The 21,989-nt window shown below is 19.4% G+C and overlaps 6 protein-coding genes across 6 annotated transcripts; 5 read left to right on the top strand and 1 right to left on the bottom strand.

The window, feature by feature from the left end:
* Positions 1 to 585: 585 nt before the first annotated feature.
* On the top strand, positions 586 to 1,528 carry PY17X_0716800 (acylated pleckstrin-homology domain-containing protein, putative; the record flags this gene model as incomplete). The annotated part of the gene is made up of 2 exons (XM_724978.1): positions 586 to 672; positions 857 to 1,528. The coding sequence occupies 2 exons, from the start codon at positions 586 to 588 to the stop codon at positions 1,526 to 1,528; spliced, it is 759 nt and encodes a 252-aa protein (XP_730071.1).
* A 1,123-nt stretch (positions 1,529 to 2,651) lies between these two features.
* Positions 2,652 to 4,555, top strand: PY17X_0716700 (RNA-binding protein, putative; the record flags this gene model as incomplete). Its single annotated transcript, XM_022955562.1, has 8 exons — positions 2,652 to 2,838; positions 2,932 to 3,042; positions 3,160 to 3,257; positions 3,371 to 3,505; positions 3,594 to 3,685; positions 3,883 to 4,024; positions 4,150 to 4,223; positions 4,345 to 4,555. 8 exons carry the CDS (start codon positions 2,652 to 2,654, stop codon positions 4,553 to 4,555), a joined length of 1,050 nt encoding a protein of 349 aa, XP_022811825.1.
* Positions 4,556 to 4,977: 422 nt separating this feature from the next.
* PY17X_0716600 (conserved Plasmodium protein, unknown function) lies at positions 4,978 to 6,292 on the bottom strand (the record flags this gene model as incomplete). The annotated part of the gene is made up of 3 exons (XM_022955560.1): positions 4,978 to 5,786; positions 5,984 to 6,052; positions 6,238 to 6,292. 3 exons carry the CDS (start codon positions 6,290 to 6,292, stop codon positions 4,978 to 4,980), a joined length of 933 nt encoding a protein of 310 aa, XP_022811824.1.
* A 1,266-nt stretch (positions 6,293 to 7,558) lies between these two features.
* PY17X_0716500 (Rab5-interacting protein, putative) lies at positions 7,559 to 8,303 on the top strand (the record flags this gene model as incomplete). Its single annotated transcript, XM_022955559.1, has 4 exons — positions 7,559 to 7,624; positions 7,773 to 7,815; positions 7,923 to 8,107; positions 8,268 to 8,303. 4 exons carry the CDS (start codon positions 7,559 to 7,561, stop codon positions 8,301 to 8,303), a joined length of 330 nt encoding a protein of 109 aa, XP_022811823.1.
* Positions 8,304 to 10,079: 1,776 nt separating this feature from the next.
* Positions 10,080 to 10,971, top strand: PY17X_0716400 (calmodulin-like protein, putative; the record flags this gene model as incomplete). The annotated part of the gene is made up of 5 exons (XM_022955558.1): positions 10,080 to 10,109; positions 10,203 to 10,335; positions 10,467 to 10,637; positions 10,754 to 10,856; positions 10,956 to 10,971. The coding sequence occupies 5 exons, from the start codon at positions 10,080 to 10,082 to the stop codon at positions 10,969 to 10,971; spliced, it is 453 nt and encodes a 150-aa protein (XP_022811822.1).
* Positions 10,972 to 16,586: 5,615 nt separating this feature from the next.
* On the top strand, positions 16,587 to 21,323 carry PY17X_0716300 (conserved Plasmodium protein, unknown function; the record flags this gene model as incomplete). Its single annotated transcript, XM_022955557.1, has 4 exons — positions 16,587 to 20,507; positions 20,689 to 20,754; positions 20,849 to 20,945; positions 21,064 to 21,323. 4 exons carry the CDS (start codon positions 16,587 to 16,589, stop codon positions 21,321 to 21,323), a joined length of 4,344 nt encoding a protein of 1,447 aa, XP_022811821.1.
* Between the last annotated feature and the right edge of the window lie 666 nt (positions 21,324 to 21,989).

Raw genomic sequence — 21,989 nt, 5'->3', positions numbered from 1 at the left:
TATATATAATATATATATATTTTTTTTTTAATTCCTTCTCTTATAGTCCTCAATATGTTGTAATTTTTTTAATAACATGAATTTATATTTTATAATCTTTAAAAAATATACTTTTCTTATATATCTTATTTTTACCTATTTAATTTGTTATACTGCAGTATATTATATATTTTTTTTTTTAATTTTTTTAGCGCGCATATATGCGCTAAAAAAAAAATGCTAATTTTATATTTTCCTTGAAAATATTTTGTCATTTATTTTATTTATAACACACGCACATTATTTAAAAAAATGACAAAAAAAAATTTATATCAAATTTAATTATATATAATATTAATTATTTAGGAGAAAAAAAAAAAATATATATATACATCATATATGTATATATATATGCATATATATTTACTATATGCATTTTACACATTTGAGAAATATATGTTGTCAAAGTTTTGAAAATCCTTGTGGTTCTTTTTTATTTATTTAAACAACTTTGACATAATTTACCACCCTTTCTTCTATTAAAACGTTAATAAATTTATAAAAAAAAAAAAAAAAAAAAAAAAAAAATATTCACATAAAAATAATATGGGAAATACAGTTCCATATAGCTGTTATGAAAGATGGGGGAAAAGGACACCCGATGGTCCTCTGATAAATTACAATCCAGAAATGGTAAAAAAATGAAATAGCTAAATGTCTTTTATTTGTTCGTTTGATGCTTGCCAATCTTGTGCTTGCCGATTTTGCGCTTGCCGATTTTGAGCTTGCCTATTTTGAGCTTGCCTATTTTGAGCTTGCCTATTTTGAGCTTGCCTATTTTGCGCTACTCATTTGTTTATCCTTTTTCGCGTAACAGACAAATAATGGGCCTTTATCAAATTTGATAGAAAATTTTAACTATGAATTAAAACAAGAAGAATATAATGCAAATAGGAAAGAGTATAACGAAAGTAATACAAATCAGGGAATAGGAAATAGTCATGAAAATCGAAGCGATTTAAATAATAGTAACAATAATGAAGATGGGAAAATAAAACCAAATGTTATAAGAAATGCAAGAAGAAGACCTACATATTCTCCAACAGCTCGAAAAATAAATATAAAAGATGAAATATATGATGAAGATGAAGATGAAAAATTATCTACAGATAATTCAGGAGAAGATATTTCAGCAAAAAATTTAAAAGATGAAAAAATTAAAGAATACCGAAAAATATTAACTAAAATTGTTAAAATAAAAACTACTATTTTTCATGAAACTGTTAAAGTAACATGTTCAAAAGATGGGAAACTTCTTGAATGGTATAAAGGAAAAGCAGATGATGATGGGCATAAGAAACCAATTGGATCTTTTCCTTTAAATAAAATAACATCGATACGAACCAAAGTAGACAATCTTAAATCTCTTGAGATATCTGTTAGTAGTGTGAACATTAACACTTACCTTTTCATATTTAAAACTAGAGAAGAAAGAGAAAGTTGGCAAAACCATTTAGAATCATTTAAAAATATTATGGATATGAAATAGAACTATATGCGCTTTGAAATGTTATATGTAGTATAGATATGGATGAAATAAATATCTATCCATATATATAATACAATTGGGGAAGCACACACAATATATTGAATAGTTTGTGTTTTTAAATATTATAAAAAAAAAAAATATTAGAAATATATTAATTATAATATAAATCAAAAAATGCAGACTAATATTTTTACTATTTTTTTTTTTAAAGCAAAAAACTCAGTCTGTATCATTATTGCGTTTGTTTACAAAATTAACTAAATTTTTTGGTTCCGCTTTTTTTTTTTTTTTTTTTTTTAATGTTATATTTTCCCTCTTTATATCATGTGAATATGTATATATACATTTCGTGATTATATATTTATTTTATTAATTTTATATATATATATTTTTTTTTCCTTTTTTCTACACTTTTATATTATTGATAATAATCCATAAAATAACTCAATTAATTTTTATTACAATTTTTTGGTATAATGTTTACCATTTAAGTTTAATCCGTTTTTTGAACTAATTTAAAATTGCGAGAAAATAAAATAAAACCATACCAACTGGTATAAAAAAAAAAGTGAAAATAAAGCGAAATAAATGAAACGGAATAAATAAAACGAAATGAAATAAAATGTTAAATAGCATACACGAGGAAATACTAACGAACATTATGAATAAAAAATATCTATGATTTTTTTTTTCTCCTAAAAATTAAGTACAGTATTTCCTATATCATGTCTATTTTTGTATTGCATACATGTGTGTACTTATTTTTTTTTTATAACATAAAAATATAGTATGCAATGTTATTTCTCATATTTAATAGAATTAATATTGACAAGTATAAAAATAATTAAATAAAAAAAAAAATATTATTTTGAAAAAAAAGTTTAAAATAGAAAAGGGAGCATACGAGTAGATATATATAATACATTAAATGTACTAAATTTAAAAATATATATTTCTTTAAATTAAAAAAAAAAAAAATAAAAATAAAAAAATAAAAAAAAATAATTTTTATCCAAAATAAATATTTATAGATTTAATAACTATATGGAATATAGATCTTTATTTAATATATCTATATAAAAATCGTGCTTCCTTTTTCTCGACGAAAAATAAAATACACAAAATGACTTCAAATGATATAATAAATGAATCAAATGATAATGATGCATTCTCAAAAATAAAAGAAAATAAAAATGAAGAAACTGTGAAAAAAGTAATAGACAATATTTCTCTCGAAAATGAAAGTGACAACAATTGTGAAAACAGAGAAAAACGAGAACGAAGTTTATCTAACGGTTCTTATAGGCGTGGTTAGAATATACCCTTATATAAAATAATATCTACCCAAATGTATGTACATTCATAATTATAAATATATTATTGCTAACCTTTTCAATTTTTAGGAAAAAAAAAAATGTGTTGTTGTCATGAAAAAAGCATGTCAAAATGCTCCACCAAAAATGATAAAAGTAGTTCATCATCTAGGAGTAAAAATGCGGACACTCTAAGTACTGGTAATGCAAAAATTAGAAAGATAAAAATTGTTGGAAAAGTAAAAATTGTTGGAAAAATAAAAATTAGAAAAATAAAAATTGTTGGCAACATATCTGAACTTATGCTTACACATTTAGCTTCAACAGGAATTATTGAATATGGAAGTAACTCAAAAAATATAAATGAACCATTTAAATTTTTCATTGGAGGAATTCCACAAAATATTACAAATAAAGTAACACAAATATTGTGGTTTTATTTAATATACGTTAATCTGTTTTCATATTTTTCTATAATTTATTCGAATATAATAAATTACTATTTTTTTTATTTATTTCGCTTTAAAAGTATATAACCGAATATTTTGAAAAATATGGATCTGTGCAAAATGTAGTTATCGCACAAGATCACGAGACAAAAAGGAACAGAGGGTTTGCCTTTGTAACCATGTCATCTCATATAAATAAAGATAAAATATTAATGGTATATTAAAAAATCAAGAGAAAATATAAAAAAAAAAAAAAAAAAAAAAAAAAAAAGATAAGGCATATATTATGCATATTTTATTCAGGATTCTCACGAATTGAATGGGAAACGAGTGGATGTTCGTGAGGAACACAATACGACACCCTCAGATATTCAAAGAAAAATATTTGTAGGGGGGTTAAGCTACTATTGGACTAAAGATACTTTGGAAAGGCATAAACAATTAAAAAATAAAATAAATAAATATATATATATGTATAAAATAAAATGTTATACGGTTATGCAAATATTTGTATGCATGAGAACGTATACATGTATATTGTGCGTATGCATATTTATATATACACATTTTTTTAATTATTATTATTATTTAGTTATTTTTCGGCATTTGGAGAAATAGATATAGTACAAATTGTTGTAGATTCTAGTGGTAGATCTCGATGTTTTGGTTTTGTAGTTTTCACAAATGAATCATCAGTTGCAAAAGTTCTCAAGCACAAAAGGCATAAAATTTATGTAAAATTAAATAAGAAATAATAGTGGAATGAGGAGAATATGTATATGTCCTTAGTATAATATTATTACATTGTAAATATGCGGATATATTAACAATTTTTTTTTTTTTTTTTTTTTTTAATTAGGATAAAATGGTTGAAGTTAGAAAAGCCGAACCTAAGAAGCCAAAAATGTCTATAAAACGACAAAATAATAAAAGGTAGTATATAATTATTTTTTTTTAAGAATATTTTAATTTTGCATATTCGAACATTTATATATATATATATGTGTGTGTATGTATTGGCTCATTTTTTACTTAATTATTTCGCCCTTTTTAGTCATTCCAAATATTCCCACCCGCCTCCTTTTATGGGTCCTTTCCCTTATAATAAAGAAAGTATGACTCAGTGGGCAAATTTTATGTACAATGCATGTGGGGTACCTTTTTTATTTAACCAAAGGTTTCAAAACGTTCCAGATTTTTATTCTAACTATAATTATTATCCAAATTCGATTGAAAATATGCAACAACCGGATTATAACAATTAATTTATGTCATTTTTTGAGGTTTTTTTAATGGCCTTTTTAGCTTTTAACCACAATTTTAATTTGATGTAGTTTATTTTTATGTTATATTATTTTTATTTTATTTGTGTATTTTTAGTTTCTAGTTTTCTTAAAAAATTGAGACCTTTATAGTATTGTTTTTAACCGTGTTCCTCAATACTTTATTTAACGAGGACATATATATTATACATAATTTTTTATTATTCGTATTAAAAAACAACTAAACAAAAAAGTCATAAAATAATATTGTTCATAAAAAATTATCAAAATATTATACATAACTTCACGCTAAGATGTGAAGGGAAACAAAACAAATATAAAAAAGGTGGGTGTATAAAATGCAATTAATATAATTTATTTTTTATTTTGCTGTTTTAATCGAATTAAATATTAAATATTTCCATTTAATGGAAAAATAAATATTTTAGACTCCTCTTATTCTTTGTAGGAGGTATAAAATTGTTTGGATCCTTAGGAGCCTTTTGTTTGTCTTCATTGGAACTAATTTTTTTGATATCTTCATTTTTGAAATTACGATTTTTTTTTTTTTTTAAATTAAAAAAATTAAAAAAAAAATGTGTATTTTTTTTTTGGGGTAATTCATTATTACTATTTTCTTCATCTGGTGTACAGGTAGAATCATCTGTAAGTGTATTTTTATTTTTGAAATACCTATTTTTTGTTTTATTTTTTACCAAGCTTGGATATTTATTATCCTGAAATTTATCTATACAAATGTTATTTTCTTCATTATCGCTATACATATGTGTGTAATTAGAATAATTTGATTTATTTATTGACATATTTTTTGTACCAATGCTATAATTTTTTTCTGTATTATCACAAGCTATGCTTGTTGTATCATCATAGTTATTCTTCCTCGATTGTAAAGCAGCGATTAATTTTTTTTTATAATTTTCATCTACCATTTTATTTATATTTGAGATCCTTGATTGGGTAAATGATTTTGGATTTTTACCTAAAATCGGTTCTTTATTAGTTTTATCATCAATATTATTATTATTGTTAGGAGTCGAAATATTGGGGCATGAATTTCTTTGAAATAATTTATTGTTAAGGATTTTGGCAATAGCTGAATTATTTGTACTGAACTTTTTCTTATCTACATTTTCTGTTTGTGGAGGCATATTAAAATTTACGTTTTTTTTTAAAGAATGTTCATTTTTATTTTGATTCATCAAACTAGCAATTTCTGACAAAAAAATAAAAAATAAAAAGTTTCTACATAGTCACATATGTTTATATATATTTATTGTAATGAACTTAAAACATAATAAATTTGTACATGTAAACATTTTAAAGAAACAAATTATCTATGGTATATAAAGATTTCATAATAAAAAAAAGTTATCATGTTTATATATGTGTATGTTTTTTTTCATGTTTTACTCAATTGCATAGTCTTTATTGAATCATGGACATTTGGTGCCTCTCTGATTTTGTCTACATCAGCAAAATCTAAATAAGAATAAATTAAAAAATAAAAAAAAGTTGTTAATTTTCCAACATATAATTCTTTTTTTTAGTATTTATATATGTAACCATTTAAGAGACTTAAAGACAAATCATACCATTTTTTAAAACAAAAATAGCAATAATGAAGTGAAATAAAAATGATATGCCATAAATAGTGTTTTATATACTCGCATAAGGATATTTTTTTTCTATTGGTTTTTCTGCAACGTAATTGGATGCCATATTTTGTTTGAGATTATGAATATGTAATTATACATATGATGTCACCGTTTTTTATTTTTAATTTCTTCATATAATGAAAATTACGAAAATAGACACATATATATGCAACCAATTTTTTTAATGTTTTACAAAAAAAAAATTATTTCCTACATGTTTATATTTATTCATTTTTTTATAATATTTATAAAATTATAAATTGAAAAAAATATTTTTTATAGTAGCAATTATATTAAAAAGCTATTTTTTTTTTAAAGCGATTGCGTATTAATATATCGTGGATACCTGAACTGCAATAACATATTTATATCTACATTTATAAAAAAAAAATTATTTTTTATAACATATTAAGATAAAAGATATTGGAGAAAATTCACATTTAATTTTATATAGAAATTATTTGATATATTCTTATGGACATACTTATAGGGGATTATATATATATTAAGAAATCGTACTTGAAGGTATACATATAAAAATATGTGAATGCATTTTTCGAGGTAGCTATTAATAGTTTGTCTTTTTTATATTCCATGTTAATAATTTTTTTTTTTTTTTTTTTTTTTTTTTTTTTTTATCATATTTGTTCAAAACGTCAGTTGTTTATATAAAACAAATCAAACAGTTCTTGTTTTTTTTTTTGGAAAAACAATTTATAATTTTTACATTTATTTCATTTCAATTATTAAGAGTTTAAAGGGTTTTATAACCATTTTTTTGTTCCCATCAATAAAATATAACAACATTATGTGCTTAATTTTAAGCCATGCTATAAATTTCCCATATGAAAACCCATATATATGTAACTATAAACGAATTTTACACAAAAAATATAAATAATAACATCTTAAAATAAATAATAATTTTATATGGTATTTTTAGGTAAAATATACGATAAAAAGTTATTTTGGGAAATTAACAAAATATTTATATATATTGCGTTTTTTTAATTTTCAAAACAAAAAAATTCAACTTAATAAATAATTTTATCTTTAGGAGATATTTTATATAATTATTTTTATTTTCCCCCATTTTGAAATAGTTGAATAACACAAGAATTAAATATATACAATATGTATTTTTTTATGCTTATATAATTTATTTTATATTCTTGTTAATTTTTTTTTTAAGTATTATAATCATAAATAAAGTATGAAAACATAAGGATATTTCATTAATTAAAATGAAATTACATACTACGATTTAAAGAAAAGAACAAAATAAAGTATCATTGAAATTTATTCTTTTGTTTGTTTTGATTTTTAAAAAATGACAAAGCCAAATAAAAATGGTAATGAATTATTTAAGAAGCTTCTTCATGATAAGCTGACTAAGGTTAGTTAACAAATAATATACATATTTTTAAAAAGTTTCATATCAAATATGCATAGTAATGCTTTATTTGTGTATTTATTAATACATATATATATGCAATTAGAACATGTTTTTAACATTAACGCTAAATTATCCTTTTCTACTTCAGAATGAAATGGACGATGTTTTTTTTTATTATAAACAAATAATAGGTAAGACTATTTGTTTATCATGAGCAATCATATTGAAACTCATTCCCACAATACCACATATATACATATATTTTTTCGCATAATATATATATTTTAATAAAACGTAGGTATAATAGCTGGTGTTATATGTGGAATGATAGGAATTAAAGGATTATTAGGATTCATATTTTTTCTCATATTTCAATTCCTTATGTCTGTTATTCTATACAATAAAAAAATAGATGAAAATTATTATATTGATAACTATAGCATTGTAACTAGTAATTTATCAGTTGCTATACCGGCATTTGTGGTACTTAAAGAAAAAAATAAAAAAGATATACATTAACATAATTTTAATAAAAGTAAAATGTCGTTAAACAGAAATGCTTAAGTTGTTAAATACATTTTATTTGTTTATGTGCAAATAAGAAATATATCAAAATGTGTATTATTTTTTTTTTTTCACAAAGGTATCATGGATAACAGTAAATACAGTACTACTTTAAATTTTATGCATATGGAAAGGCAAATGAAAATTTTGGAATGATATTCATTAAAAGATGTTTTATCGATTAAAAAAAAGAACATCTGCAGTTATCGGCTTAATATTTTTAACACAAATAATTTTGGGAACATTTTTGTTGCAATATAAAAATAATAATATATACTTGTTTCTCTAAATAATAATTATATAATTGATAAATGGAGAAGTTGTATTATAGACGCAAATATGCATATTAAAATAATAACGTATCAAATATGATGTATTAAAGCATGACAAAACCATTTGTAAACCCGTTTTATTTAATTTTGCAGCTTAATCTACATATACATAAATAAATTTGTTATCACATTTTTTTATTATTATGTTTTTGAAAAATATCATATTTTGAAGATGATTTATCATATCTTAATTTGAAATATATAATATTACATTTTGAAAAATAAAACTATATTTTATTTTATGTTATTTTTTTTGTATTATATAAAAATTCAAAAGGTTTTAATTATACATTCTTATTTTATTAAGACCCTATTTTTTAAACATAAAAAATCTGGCAATATACAATGCTATTTTTTTATAAACATACGAATAAAATGAACAGGGGGGAATTGCTATAGTTTTAAAAATATAAGAATAGGCATATCGAATTCGTTCTATTTCTACAATGTCTTTAAGGATAAATATTATATTTATAACCTAAAATGGTATATGTCTTTACATTTTCCATGGGAATATTTAGCATATACATATATCCAATTTTATGAAACGAATAAATAAAAACGTACTATTTCCCAAACATATATTATATACGAAATATAGTCATAAATTTATTTTTAATTTTACCATTGTGTTATTACCTAGAGAAAGGAATTAATGGGTTACTTAAAGTACAAGTTTTAATACACATAATTTATTAAATTAATGAATTTTGGAAGTACATTTGCAAAATCGCGAAGAAATTATATTTTTATTTTAATTTGTAACAAAATAAAACTAAACACAATATATAAATTGGTTATGATTATTGTGATTAAAATTAGTGTGTATTTTTATAAATTTCAAATTGTGTATTATTATTCTCCCAATTAAAGTACTAATATATCATATATATAAATATATCAAAAGTTGTATTGAAAAAAATTTATTATTGCAAAAATGAAATAAGGATCCAAATTAATTATAAAAAAATGTTCGATAAAACCAAATTAGAGAATTTTTCTTTTTCTGTTTTTGTGTATAATACCAATATAAATTATAAGATGAATTATTACAAAAAACAAAATAATTAAACTGATTAAATACCGCATTATTATTTTTTTAATAATTATGTTAAATATTACTTGTGATAATACAAGTTTTTCATTTTTTAATATTTTATTTTTTAATTTCTTCTTACACAAAATATTATTATCCGCAATATTTTCACAAATTATTTTTACGTATACATATTTGTTGCATGTTTAAATATAAATCTTTATAATATACCATTATCTAAATATGTGCAAATAAATTCCATTTTCTTACAATCCATTCCTAAATTATCGTGAAAATGTGTTTTAGTATTTTTCAAAAGCGGAAAACTAAAGTTGATACTTTTCAGAGTAATCAAATTTGTTAGTATACACATGCTTATAGATATTTGTAATTAAATAGAAACATTATTTATTTTATTACTTTTGATAAAAAAACTGATGTTTATCTGTCTTAAAGAAAAACAGATAGTACCGAATTTTAAATGTAATATCCTCCAGTACAATCCTCATTTTTAATATTCTAAATGGACAAATATAAATTTTCTAAAGAAAGGGTAACATAAAAATATTTTTATTTAATACATAAAAAAAACTATTTAATCACTCTACATCCATCTTAATTTTCACAATGTTTATATGTTTTTAAGAGACGCGAAATCGAATTCATATTTAATGAATTCAATAAAAATAAAAATGGATTAGATGGGAATCAGGTGCTATATCTATTAAAGTCGATTGGAATTTATCTTAACAAAGATGAATCAGCTTCTTTGCTCGAGGGTGAAATAATTATATATACATTTTTATTGACTTGCATTATTTTTTAACATCGCACATTTCATTATGTCATATATAACATATATTATTTTAATATTATATTAATCTTATAATCATCTTTTAAAAAAATGCAGAATGTAAAACAAACGGAAATATAAATTTAAATAATTTCTATGCTCTTATACAAGAATTTTACTACGATGAAAACATTGGGAAAATGCTATTAACATCGTTACAAGCTCACACTAATGAAGGCAGTAAAACAATTACCTTTGCAAAACTAAAACATTTATTAATGACATTGGGTAAGTTCTAAACATGTTATAGTACACAACAAAATACTGAGATTTTCAATTTTAAGATGAAGATATTATATTTTCATATTTAATTCAAAATTAAATGCGTTCATATCAATCTGTAGGTACTGGTGTGAAGTTAACAGAAGATGAAATAGATTCCTTTTTAAATGTTGAATTCAATCACGTTAAAAATATGGAAATATCATTTGATGAATTTATATACAAGTAAATCAAAATACTATCTCATCATTTCTTTTCCTTTATACATAAAATATATATAAATTCAATATCTTATAAATATTACTATATATTTTTAACACTTAGAGTATTAAAAGAGTGATATAAAAACATATTCTAGGATTTTCTTTGTTTTCTCTCTTTTGGATTATGTATCATGTTTCCATCAGGATCATGAAAAATATACTAATTATAATCAAATATTAATATATTATTCTAGACAATTTAGAAATATTCAATATTTATCAAATACCTTTTCATATTGTTTACCTTTTGGTAGTATGAAACTTTGTTTTAGTAGAATGCATACAATTTTATAAGAATCTGTGTAACAAAGATTTATTACACTGTTTTATTTTTTCGTTTTTTACTTATTTGCTTCATCATATATATTCATCAAACTATAAGTATCAACATTATGATGTAAAGTATTTTAATTTTCATAAAACTTTTAAAAAATTATAATTTCAAATAATACAAAGCCATTCCATGTTAAGCTATGTAATCTTTAAGATATATAATTTCAACGTGGAAATTATATTAAAAATAATTTGTGTGGTTTCTACTGTTCAAATTCGAAAAATACAACAAATGGAATATAATATTTATTTTGTTCAGTTCTTTAAAATCATATTAATGAAACATACTATGAAATTCCTATTTTTCATTTAAATGTTATATGTTTTATTATATAAAATAAAATTTGCAAACAACTATGCTTACTGTTCCATGTCTAAAATGTATATTACGTAAAAAACAAATTATATAGCTAATTAAATAAAATGAATACAAGAATATATAAGATATATTTATATAAATTCTTACTTTTAACTAATTAAAATTTTCATATGGTCATGAATTTATTAAAATAAAAGCTATTACATTGTTTCATTACATTGTTTTTGAAATTTCAATTTTAATATAGTTTTAAATATATAGTTTATATTGTATTAAACTTGTTTGTAGACATATTTTACTGTTGATTAAAAAACACAAAATAAGTTTAAGAATAAAATATATACATTTATTCATCCCCTAAGTAAAAACATTAGTTGTAATACATTAACTATCATTTTCATATTAACAACAATACATATATAAAATATTAGAGTATATAGTTTATTTTATACATTTTCCCATCTTTTATTAAATCGTTTTGTGAATTTATTTTAAGAGGAGTAATGTTTAAATAGGTAGATTGTAATAATTGAATTCAAAATATCGTATACCGTTTTCAGGACAGTTTGTATTCGTATATCAATTCATCATTTAATAAATGCAATTTATATTGTTTTATGTCTAAGTCTTTATATGTTTTAACATATCTTAGTTATACATAACAAGGTTTCTATATATTTTAAATACCTCATGAATATCACTTTTTACCAAATGCTTATATATTTCAAACAATAAAGATGTTTAAAAAACTGGAAAATATATACACCAGTATTACAAACAACAAATAATTATTAATATGCACATATATATTTTTTCTATGAATAAAACTAATAGTTCTGTTTATTAATAAAATATATATAATGATATTTCAACTTGGAATATTTCACAAATTTTATAATCTTATGAATCAACATGAAAGGATTAGATGTTCATCTATACAACGAAAAATAATTTTGATATTATTTAAATTGTATAATGCATGATTCTTTATCTTTATATGTAACAATACAATCAATAGACATTGTTTTTTCGTCGTTTTATAAATTATCCATAACATAAATTATTAATTATAACACATTATATTATAAAAGTGTGTTATACAATATTCTTAATATCATTCATTTATTCATATTGAAATGAAGTATGTTTTTTATTAATTTGTGTGTTTAGTCAAATGTTCTTATTGTGATGTATAATATATTGAGAAAAATTATTTCTTAAAAAGATATTAATTTCTTTATGTTTATTTATGTTAGTTTCAAATTATATTTTTAAATATAAAATTATATATTTTATAATTTAGAAATAAGTATTATTAGTTAAAATATTATTATGTATAAATAATATTATATTATACAATAAATAATATTAAATGTATTAAATTAAATAAATTATATTTATTTTTAATTATAAAATAATATTATTTATTAATAATAGTTATATTTTAATAATATATTATAAATTAAATATTAAAATACAATTATTAATATTTTAATATTATAAAATTAATATATACTTTAAATAATAAATTAATTATATATTTAATAAATATTTATTAGTATAAAATTATTATAAATTAAAATATTAATAATAATATATATTAAATGTAAAATAATTATTATTTAAAATAAATAAATATATATATTTAAGAATTAATTATATTTTTATAATTAAATATATTATTAAATAAAATAATAATATTAAATTAAATATTATTTAAATAAAATAATTATATTAATTAAAATATTATTTAAATAAAATAATTATATTAATTAAATATTTATTAAATAAAATAATTATGGTAATTAAAATATATTAAATAAAACTATTATATTAATATTTTATTAATTAAATAAAATAATTATGTTAAAATTATTAAATATTAATAAATATATTATAATATTTTTATATTATGCACATATTTAATTTAAATTAATTTATTATATGTTCTTATAATTAATTTATTTAATATTAAATTAATATATTTATTTAAATAATAATATATTAAATGTGTTATAATATTTAATTTATTAAAATAAATATATATTATAATTAATTTAATAATATATTTATTAAATATCTTTTAATTAAATTATTTATTTTATATTTATTAATTATTATATTAATAAAATATTATATTTATTTATATTTACACTTTAATTAATTAATTTAATAATATTTTAATTATTTATTAATAATATATTTTAATAATTACTTTATTTTTTAAATAAATTGTATTAATTTATGTTTTATTTAATTAATATTATATATTATTATTATTTAAATTATATTATTTGTATATATTTATTTAATTAATATTAATTATATTACTATATTATTTATTATGTTATTTATTTAATTATATTTAATTTATATTGTTTTATTTAAATTATAATTTATTATTTATTTTATTATATATTTAATTTATATTATTTTATTTAAATTATAATTTATTATATATTTTATTTAATTATAATTTATTATATATTTAATTTACATTATTTTATTTAATTATTATTTATTATATTTAATTTATATTGTATTATTTAAATTATATTTTATTATATTATATTTATATATTTTATTTAAATTATAATTTTATATTATATTTAATTTACATTATTTTATTTAAATTATATTATATTTATTTAATTTATACTATTTTATTATATTATATTTATTTAATTTATACTATTTTATTATATTATATTTATTTAATTTATACTATTTTATTATATTATATTTATTTAATTTATACTATTTTATTAAATTATATTTATTTAATTTATATTATTTTATTTAAATTATATTATATTTAATTTATATTATTTTATTAAATTAATGTAATATTAATTAAAAATCTGAAATAATTTTATATTTTTAAATTATTTATTAATATATTATTAATTTTATTATATTGGATTTTAAAAGATTTATTAGTTATCAGAATTCATATGTTTTTATTATTAAGGTATATATTATTACTTACATTTAAAAAAATAAGATTTTGAATTATTTTAAATACATAAGATATTTAAAGCAATTAAATAACTATTAATAACAATTATATTTTCGATAGCTACATAAGCTATTTTACTAATATAGATTATAACAATTATGTTATTAGAAGACTATATGTGATTAATCCATTTAATTTACACAATTTTTAAAATTTATGTCTTTTTTTTTACGAAGAAAACGCTCTTTTGAGAGTAAACATGGGTATGTATTGATTGTACTTTAAAATAACCAAACTATACTGATATGTGTAAAATGAATAAATGTGTGTATTCATTTATACTTATAAATAATATAACTTATTAAAAGACGAAGTATACATAAGTTCAAAATCAAATTTTATGTTTTGAGAATCTATAAAATGAGTTTAATAAACAAAATAAATTATTAGCTTTATATTTTAAAAACGTATACTTATGCATTATATTTTGGATATTTATTATTGTGTTAATATTAAATATAGTATGCTTACTATTGGACACAAAATGATCCATTTAAATCATAGAAACATACATGGAGACAATTTGGTATATATATTTTCATATCCATGCTAATATAAATAATAAATTATATATATGCATTATTTATAATGTTTTGGTGTATATTAAAATGATAAGTATTTCAATAATATTTAGATGCTAATTTAAGAAATATTGCAAGCGAATACACATTATCAATAATAGAATATTAATCTTATGAGGATAATGGTATTCATTATGAGTCTAACAATTGTAACAATAAATATAAAATTGTATTTACTACATTTTGAGTATATTATGGTCTTGTGTATGCAAGAAATATTTTAATATAATCTTACAACAATAAAATTTATATTTCAAAAAATTAAAGATACATACATATACACAAAACAAAACACTAATGTTTCACGCTTTCCTTAATGTCTTAATAGTTTTTATTTTTTATAAAACCCATGTTAATTAAAAAGTGAACCATTGACACATTTTAGAATTAACCAAATTATTTCTTATTTATTTTTAACTTGTTTATTATTTTGTTTTTTGTCTGTATTTGGTATATATTACCACTTCTTGAATATATACAACATGTCATTACATAAATATATAAAATTATTTATCCATATAAATTTAAACAAGAAAATTGTGCCATTTTATCTTTAAGACTATGAAGAATAATAAATGGAATATTGAATGTATTTACATTTTTACATCTATACCTAAAAAAAGACCATAAAATTATCCATATTGTTATATAAGGTAATTTCAATATATCTTTAAATAAATGATTCAACAACACATTTTTCTCAAAGTAGAGTTTATTGTATCATATCATCATATAGAAAAACTATTAATGAAATGCATCACTGACTATTTAAGATAACTATGTCATTTATTTTACACCGTTTATTATTTCAATTTTTCTTTTATTTGTTATTAGAAAATAGCAGAAACGTAGTTATTTTATATCATACAAATTTGATACAATATAAAATTCTCAGAATATCTTATATATTTTGGGGTTTGAATATATATATATATATATATATATATATATGGTCGTATTATCTTACCCCTTTAAACATATTTTATATTATTCATAATACAACATCATAATTATTGCGAATATTATTTAAGTTGTTTTATATATATATATATATATGTTTCGTCATAAATAATGCAATAAATATATATAATTTATTAACACTTTCGAAATAAAATATATTAAAATATCATTTAATAGCTCCTTTACCGTTACATAATTTTTTTTATTACACAAAATAGATAACAAATTCTTACATATGTACATTTTCTAAATATTTTGGGGGCTAATCACTATGAAGTTTTTAAAATATTGTAATTTTTCGTCAAATTTAACTTAAAAAAAAAAATATTTTTATTCATTTACGTTTTTTTTTATTTCCATAATGATAAATAAACGTATTTTTTATATAAATAAGTACGTTATTTGTTGAAGCTAATGAGAAATTAAGTATTATGAGGATATTTATATGGTAGTATATTTGAATAGGCAAAATGACATAATATGAATAATATTTTCTATATTATTCTTTTTTTTATATTACCTTCAAAAATATACCATGAAATGGGATCATGTTTTCAGTTAAAGCCCATTTCCCTTTTAAATACAAATGAATACTTATTAAAAATACAAAGACCTAAACATATAAGGTCAATAATAACATTAGAAAATTCATTTTCATCCTATAGAAATTCGTTGAAACCCTTAAATACTAAAAAAAATGAAGTATATGAGTATATAGAGAAATACATTACAAATACCTCATATCCCTATAATAAAAGTAAAAACGAAATTAAGAATGATCTAGATAAGTTTATTTCCAATTTCACTTCGAATATAAATGCTTGGGATGAAATAACAATCCATGACGTGAATACTAAAGATATTACAAGCTTAATAAACATTTTGGGCACAAAATATAAAAAAGCATATATAGATGTAGGTGAAAAAAAAAAAAAATTAGGTGACATATATAATTTAAAAGAAATAAAATCACTTTTTCTTTCCTTAGAGTCTATTTCAATTGAAAATATTAACGCAAATGATTTTTTTAAGCATTTAGAAGTATACACTATGTTATTAACGTATTGTAAAGATAATTATGTGTCTTTTAGTTTTATTAAAAATGAAATAGTAAATAGCATGGACAAAATAATAAAATATTCACAGAATTATTTACATGATGAATACATATGTAACAAAATGAAAAGTGAATTTATAAATATATATGATCTCATAAAAAAAATAAAAAAAAATGATTCTATAAAAATTAATATTATAAACTTCCTTTACATTCTAAGTAATGACGCAATTTTAAATAATAATAGTATATTTTATTTTCTAACAGAAATTTTTTCATCATTGAATTTATTAATGAAAGATAGCCCACATCTAGTTCATTTCTATGAGTATATAATAAATCCAGAATTTTTCTTTTTATGCATTTTTTCTTTGTACACTTATAATATAAGTAAGTCTCGTTTCTACTATTTTATGTTATTAATTCATAACCAAATAAATCCCACAAATAAAAAGGAAGGTGATGCAGAATACGATAGTAATTTAAATTATAATGTGTACCGAGAATATGTCATTAACAATATTTTTGAAAAAGAAAAAATAGAATATGAATCCATTAAAAATGCTATAGAATACGAACACACTACTAATATAGAAAAACAAAATGATACAAATACACAAGATATAAACAGCAATGAGAAGAAGGAAAGTATTGTAAATAATAAAACAAATATATTAGTGAAGGGAAATGAGAATAATTTACAATTTAAGGAGTTATATAATAATTTATTTGTGCAACTTTTGTTGTTTTATGTTTTTTTTTATTTCAGTGATTATTATTTTTGTATTATATTTTTATTAAGATTTAAACATATTTTAAAAGACAAAGAACAGTGTGATAAAAATTTACAAATTCTCAATTATATGCTATTTATATTATTACATAATTTATATAACATAAGGGATTATTTTAAAGTAACAATAGTTTTGAATTTGTTTAAAAATAACTTCAGCTCATTTAGTGATCAACATTTAGCATATGCAAAAAAAATTACTAATTCAGTTATAAATAATGTTACAGAGGACACCAGCTTTCACAATACACATAAATTACTTTTAGAAATTAATGAACAAATTAAAAATGTAGAGAATGAACGAAATATTGTAAATACAAATGATACCAGTATTCTATTTACAAAAAAGGATGTTAGAAGTAATGGAAATGAAAAAAACAAAAAAAAAATCGACAAATGTGATAATGAACATGTTCAACAAGAAAATGAAGATACTTTTTTTTTAAAACATTTAAAAAGTCAAGATATAAATACATCAGATTTAATCATCATGAGGGAAAAGTTTAACAGCTATTTAGTTCACTTATTAAAAAACAAAGAACATGATAAAATTGAAAAATTGGAAAAAAGGGATAACTTATATGCAAATAATAAAACATATAGTTTATTTATTAAATCATTTTTATATAACCATAAATATGATAAAGTGTATAAGGTTTATAAAACAATGAAATTAAGAAAAACTATACCTATTAAATATCTAAATGTGAAAAGTTTAATAGAAAGCTTTAAAAAATGTGATATAGACAAAGGAGATGTACTAAATGAGCTAAATTTAATCAGTAAATACTATTTAAATTTATATTTTTCAAAAGACTCGTATTTTGTTTTAACTAAAACATTGTTATATAAACACATGTGTGATTATTTAAAGAAAAAATGTGACATGAAATTAATGATTGATATATTTAACATTAATGAACTGTTAAAATATTTTATAAAATTTAAAAGCTTTATAAATATAAAGAAATTGTATTTTCTATTACTAAATCACTCTTACATTAAGACCTACAAAACATACTTGATATTAATCAGATTTTTTAATAATTTAAATTATGAAAATGAAAAGGTAAATGAAAACGACGATATAAAAATAGAAGAAAATGTCATAAATAAGGATGAAGAGATAGAAAAAAATAAAATAGAAAATACAATGTTTGAAAAAAATACAATAATTTATAATGATATAATAAATTTAAGAAAAAATGAATTGTTTTATTACATATGTAAATCGAAGGATTTAAAAAACAATATAGATTTGTGTCATAAAATTTATGATATTGCAAAAAAGGATAAATATGAAATGAGCTTATTTGTCTTAAGTAATTTTATAACAGAATATGTATTGTTTGATTATCCTTTATTATATAATATATTAGAAAATGAATATAGTAATATAAATAATATATTAAACATATTTTTCGAATCAATAAATTTATTTTTTTACAAGCAAAATTATAGAATAGCTCTAAATATATCCTTTTTACTATTGTTATATTTAAATTATTATGTAACCAAATATGTAAAAAATGATTTTAAATATTCTATGTTTTTAAAAAAAAATATATTGAACTTTTTTATTGGTAATAATTATGGAATAATTCAAATAAACAAAGATGAAATATATTCATACATACCAAACTTTATATTAAACATTATGTCGATGTGTATAAATCACATAAAAAATTCCCCAAATATAAAAGAAATAATATCATCAGATATGTACTATTCATACGATTTTAATAAAAATATAATTGATTCTATAAATTACAAAAACATAATGTCCATATTTTCTCTTCTAAAAAATAATCTTATATTATCTAATGGAAATATGGAAAAAGATATATTTGATAAAAAAATGAATAATAAACGAATATCTATGCCCAACGAAGAAGTTATAGAAAAAAAAAGGAGCTATTTATATAATGATGTAATTGAAAAAAAATACAATGAAGAAAATTTAATTGGAAACGAAAATGAATCTTATTCAAATAGTTCTAACAACAGTAATAATGTTGCTAACTTATTCGTTAAGCTAAAATATACAGTTGGGACAAACAAAATCGACAATGATTCTTTAAAAGATTTTTTATTTACCAAGTTAAAAAATAGTGTAACTAATAAAAACATCGATTTATTAATAAATATATTGAAAGATATATTTTTTACATATAAAAGTATAATATATTTAAACTCAAAAGATTTTCTTAATATATATGAAATACTAAATGGAATTTATGACAACATTTTATCAATAATAACTATAATATTTTTTATGGAAAATATAAATAATTTTACAGAAAATGAATATCCATTTAATACTTCTAAACAACAATTACAAGAGGAGGAAAATACTAATAAAATAAATATTAACGAATTTATTAGCATGTTAAAATCTGAGAATAAGCAATATTTTGAAAATATACTAACTCAAGGTTTTTTTATAAAATATTTAAAGAATTATCAAAATTTTATTTATATGTGCATATATTATGACTTAAACAAAAAAAAAGTCAAAAATATCATGAGATTCTTAGATATGTTAAGAAAGGTTAGCTATATTTCTAAAAAATATATTTGTTTTTAAAAATTTATAATTTTTGTAGAAGATATAATTTGTCTTTTGAATATTTATACAATGAAAAAAAATTTTATGCATATAAACAAAAATACACCTTATCTTTTCTTTTATAATATATTCCTTAATTATTTTATTTTTCCCCGTCTTATAGTGCAACACTATCCCAAATACGGAAATATTGATGGATGTTTTTTCTCTTTATTTTGACAAGAAAATGGTAAAAATATAATAAAATGAAAAAAACACATATGTACATTTTATACATAATTATAATTCCTTTTCTCATTTTATTGACATTTATATATTTTTAGAATAACCAAATTTTCAAAGAGTTTGAAATTTTATCATCCTCTAATGTAACTAACTTCGAGATATATTACATTGTTATGAAAACTGCATTTTTTGAAGGTAAAAAAAAAAAAAAAAAACACACACTTGTTTATATAACATACAATACAAGTGTATCTGTTCTACACATTTTCTATATTGCAATTTTAAAAAACATTGTTATAACTTTTATTTATAGATAACGTCACGATAGCCCTGAAAGTTTTTGACACTGTGATGAATTCGTTTAACTTAAAGACCATTCCTTTAAATTTTTTTGAATGTATCTTGTTAATTCTTAAAAAGAGTAATAAGTATAAAGATTTATATGAAGCTATTGATAAATTACATAGGGAGTTAATCAGATTTGAAAAAAATAAGCAGTTTAATAGCATACAAGACTTAATAGTTGATATAAAAAATATTATAAATAAGCAGAAACGCGAAAAACCATTTTAAACATAAACAAGGATTATTCATTTCTTTATAACATTGTTTTGTAATAATTACTATTTTTTATATTTGCTGTTATTTTTTTTTTTTTTTAATTTTTACGTAAAATCATCATTACATTTTAGCTATTTATATATCTAGGTTGTGTTTTATGTGTTAGCCTTTTACATCCCTTTTTAAGTGCCAAATATACTCATTTTTTTTTTAAATTGAATCATTTATATTTTTAAGCGCTTTTACGCTATAATTTGTACCTGCATAAAATTATATTAATAATAACTCCATATATTGTGAATTTTTTTTTAATTAATATGAAAAAATAATAATAATAGTAATAATAATAAAAATAAAATACACACATAAAAAATATCTTTACGCAGTATTTTATAAGCTTCAGACGTTCATTAAATATTACAGAAAAATAAAATGTGATATTATTTTAGAACTACAAATATTATATTATATATATATATATATATATATCCAAAATAAGCGCAATGCAAAAATAATGAACTAATTATACTTTTTTATGGCATGTTTTGTATGCAATGTATAAAAATATACTAAATTATGTAAGCACATGTATATACATATTTTTTTTTATTTCGTATTTTTCAAGCATACACATAAGCGAAATAAAGTGCCATAAAAATAATATTTTAAGAAAGTAAA

Source organism: Plasmodium yoelii (genome assembly GCF_900002385.2).
Source record: "Plasmodium yoelii strain 17X genome assembly, chromosome: 7".
Lineage (NCBI taxonomy): Eukaryota > Apicomplexa > Aconoidasida > Haemosporida > Plasmodiidae > Plasmodium > Plasmodium yoelii.
Note: the sequence above shows the minus strand (reverse complement) of the source record. Positions and strands in the feature narration are given on the sequence as shown.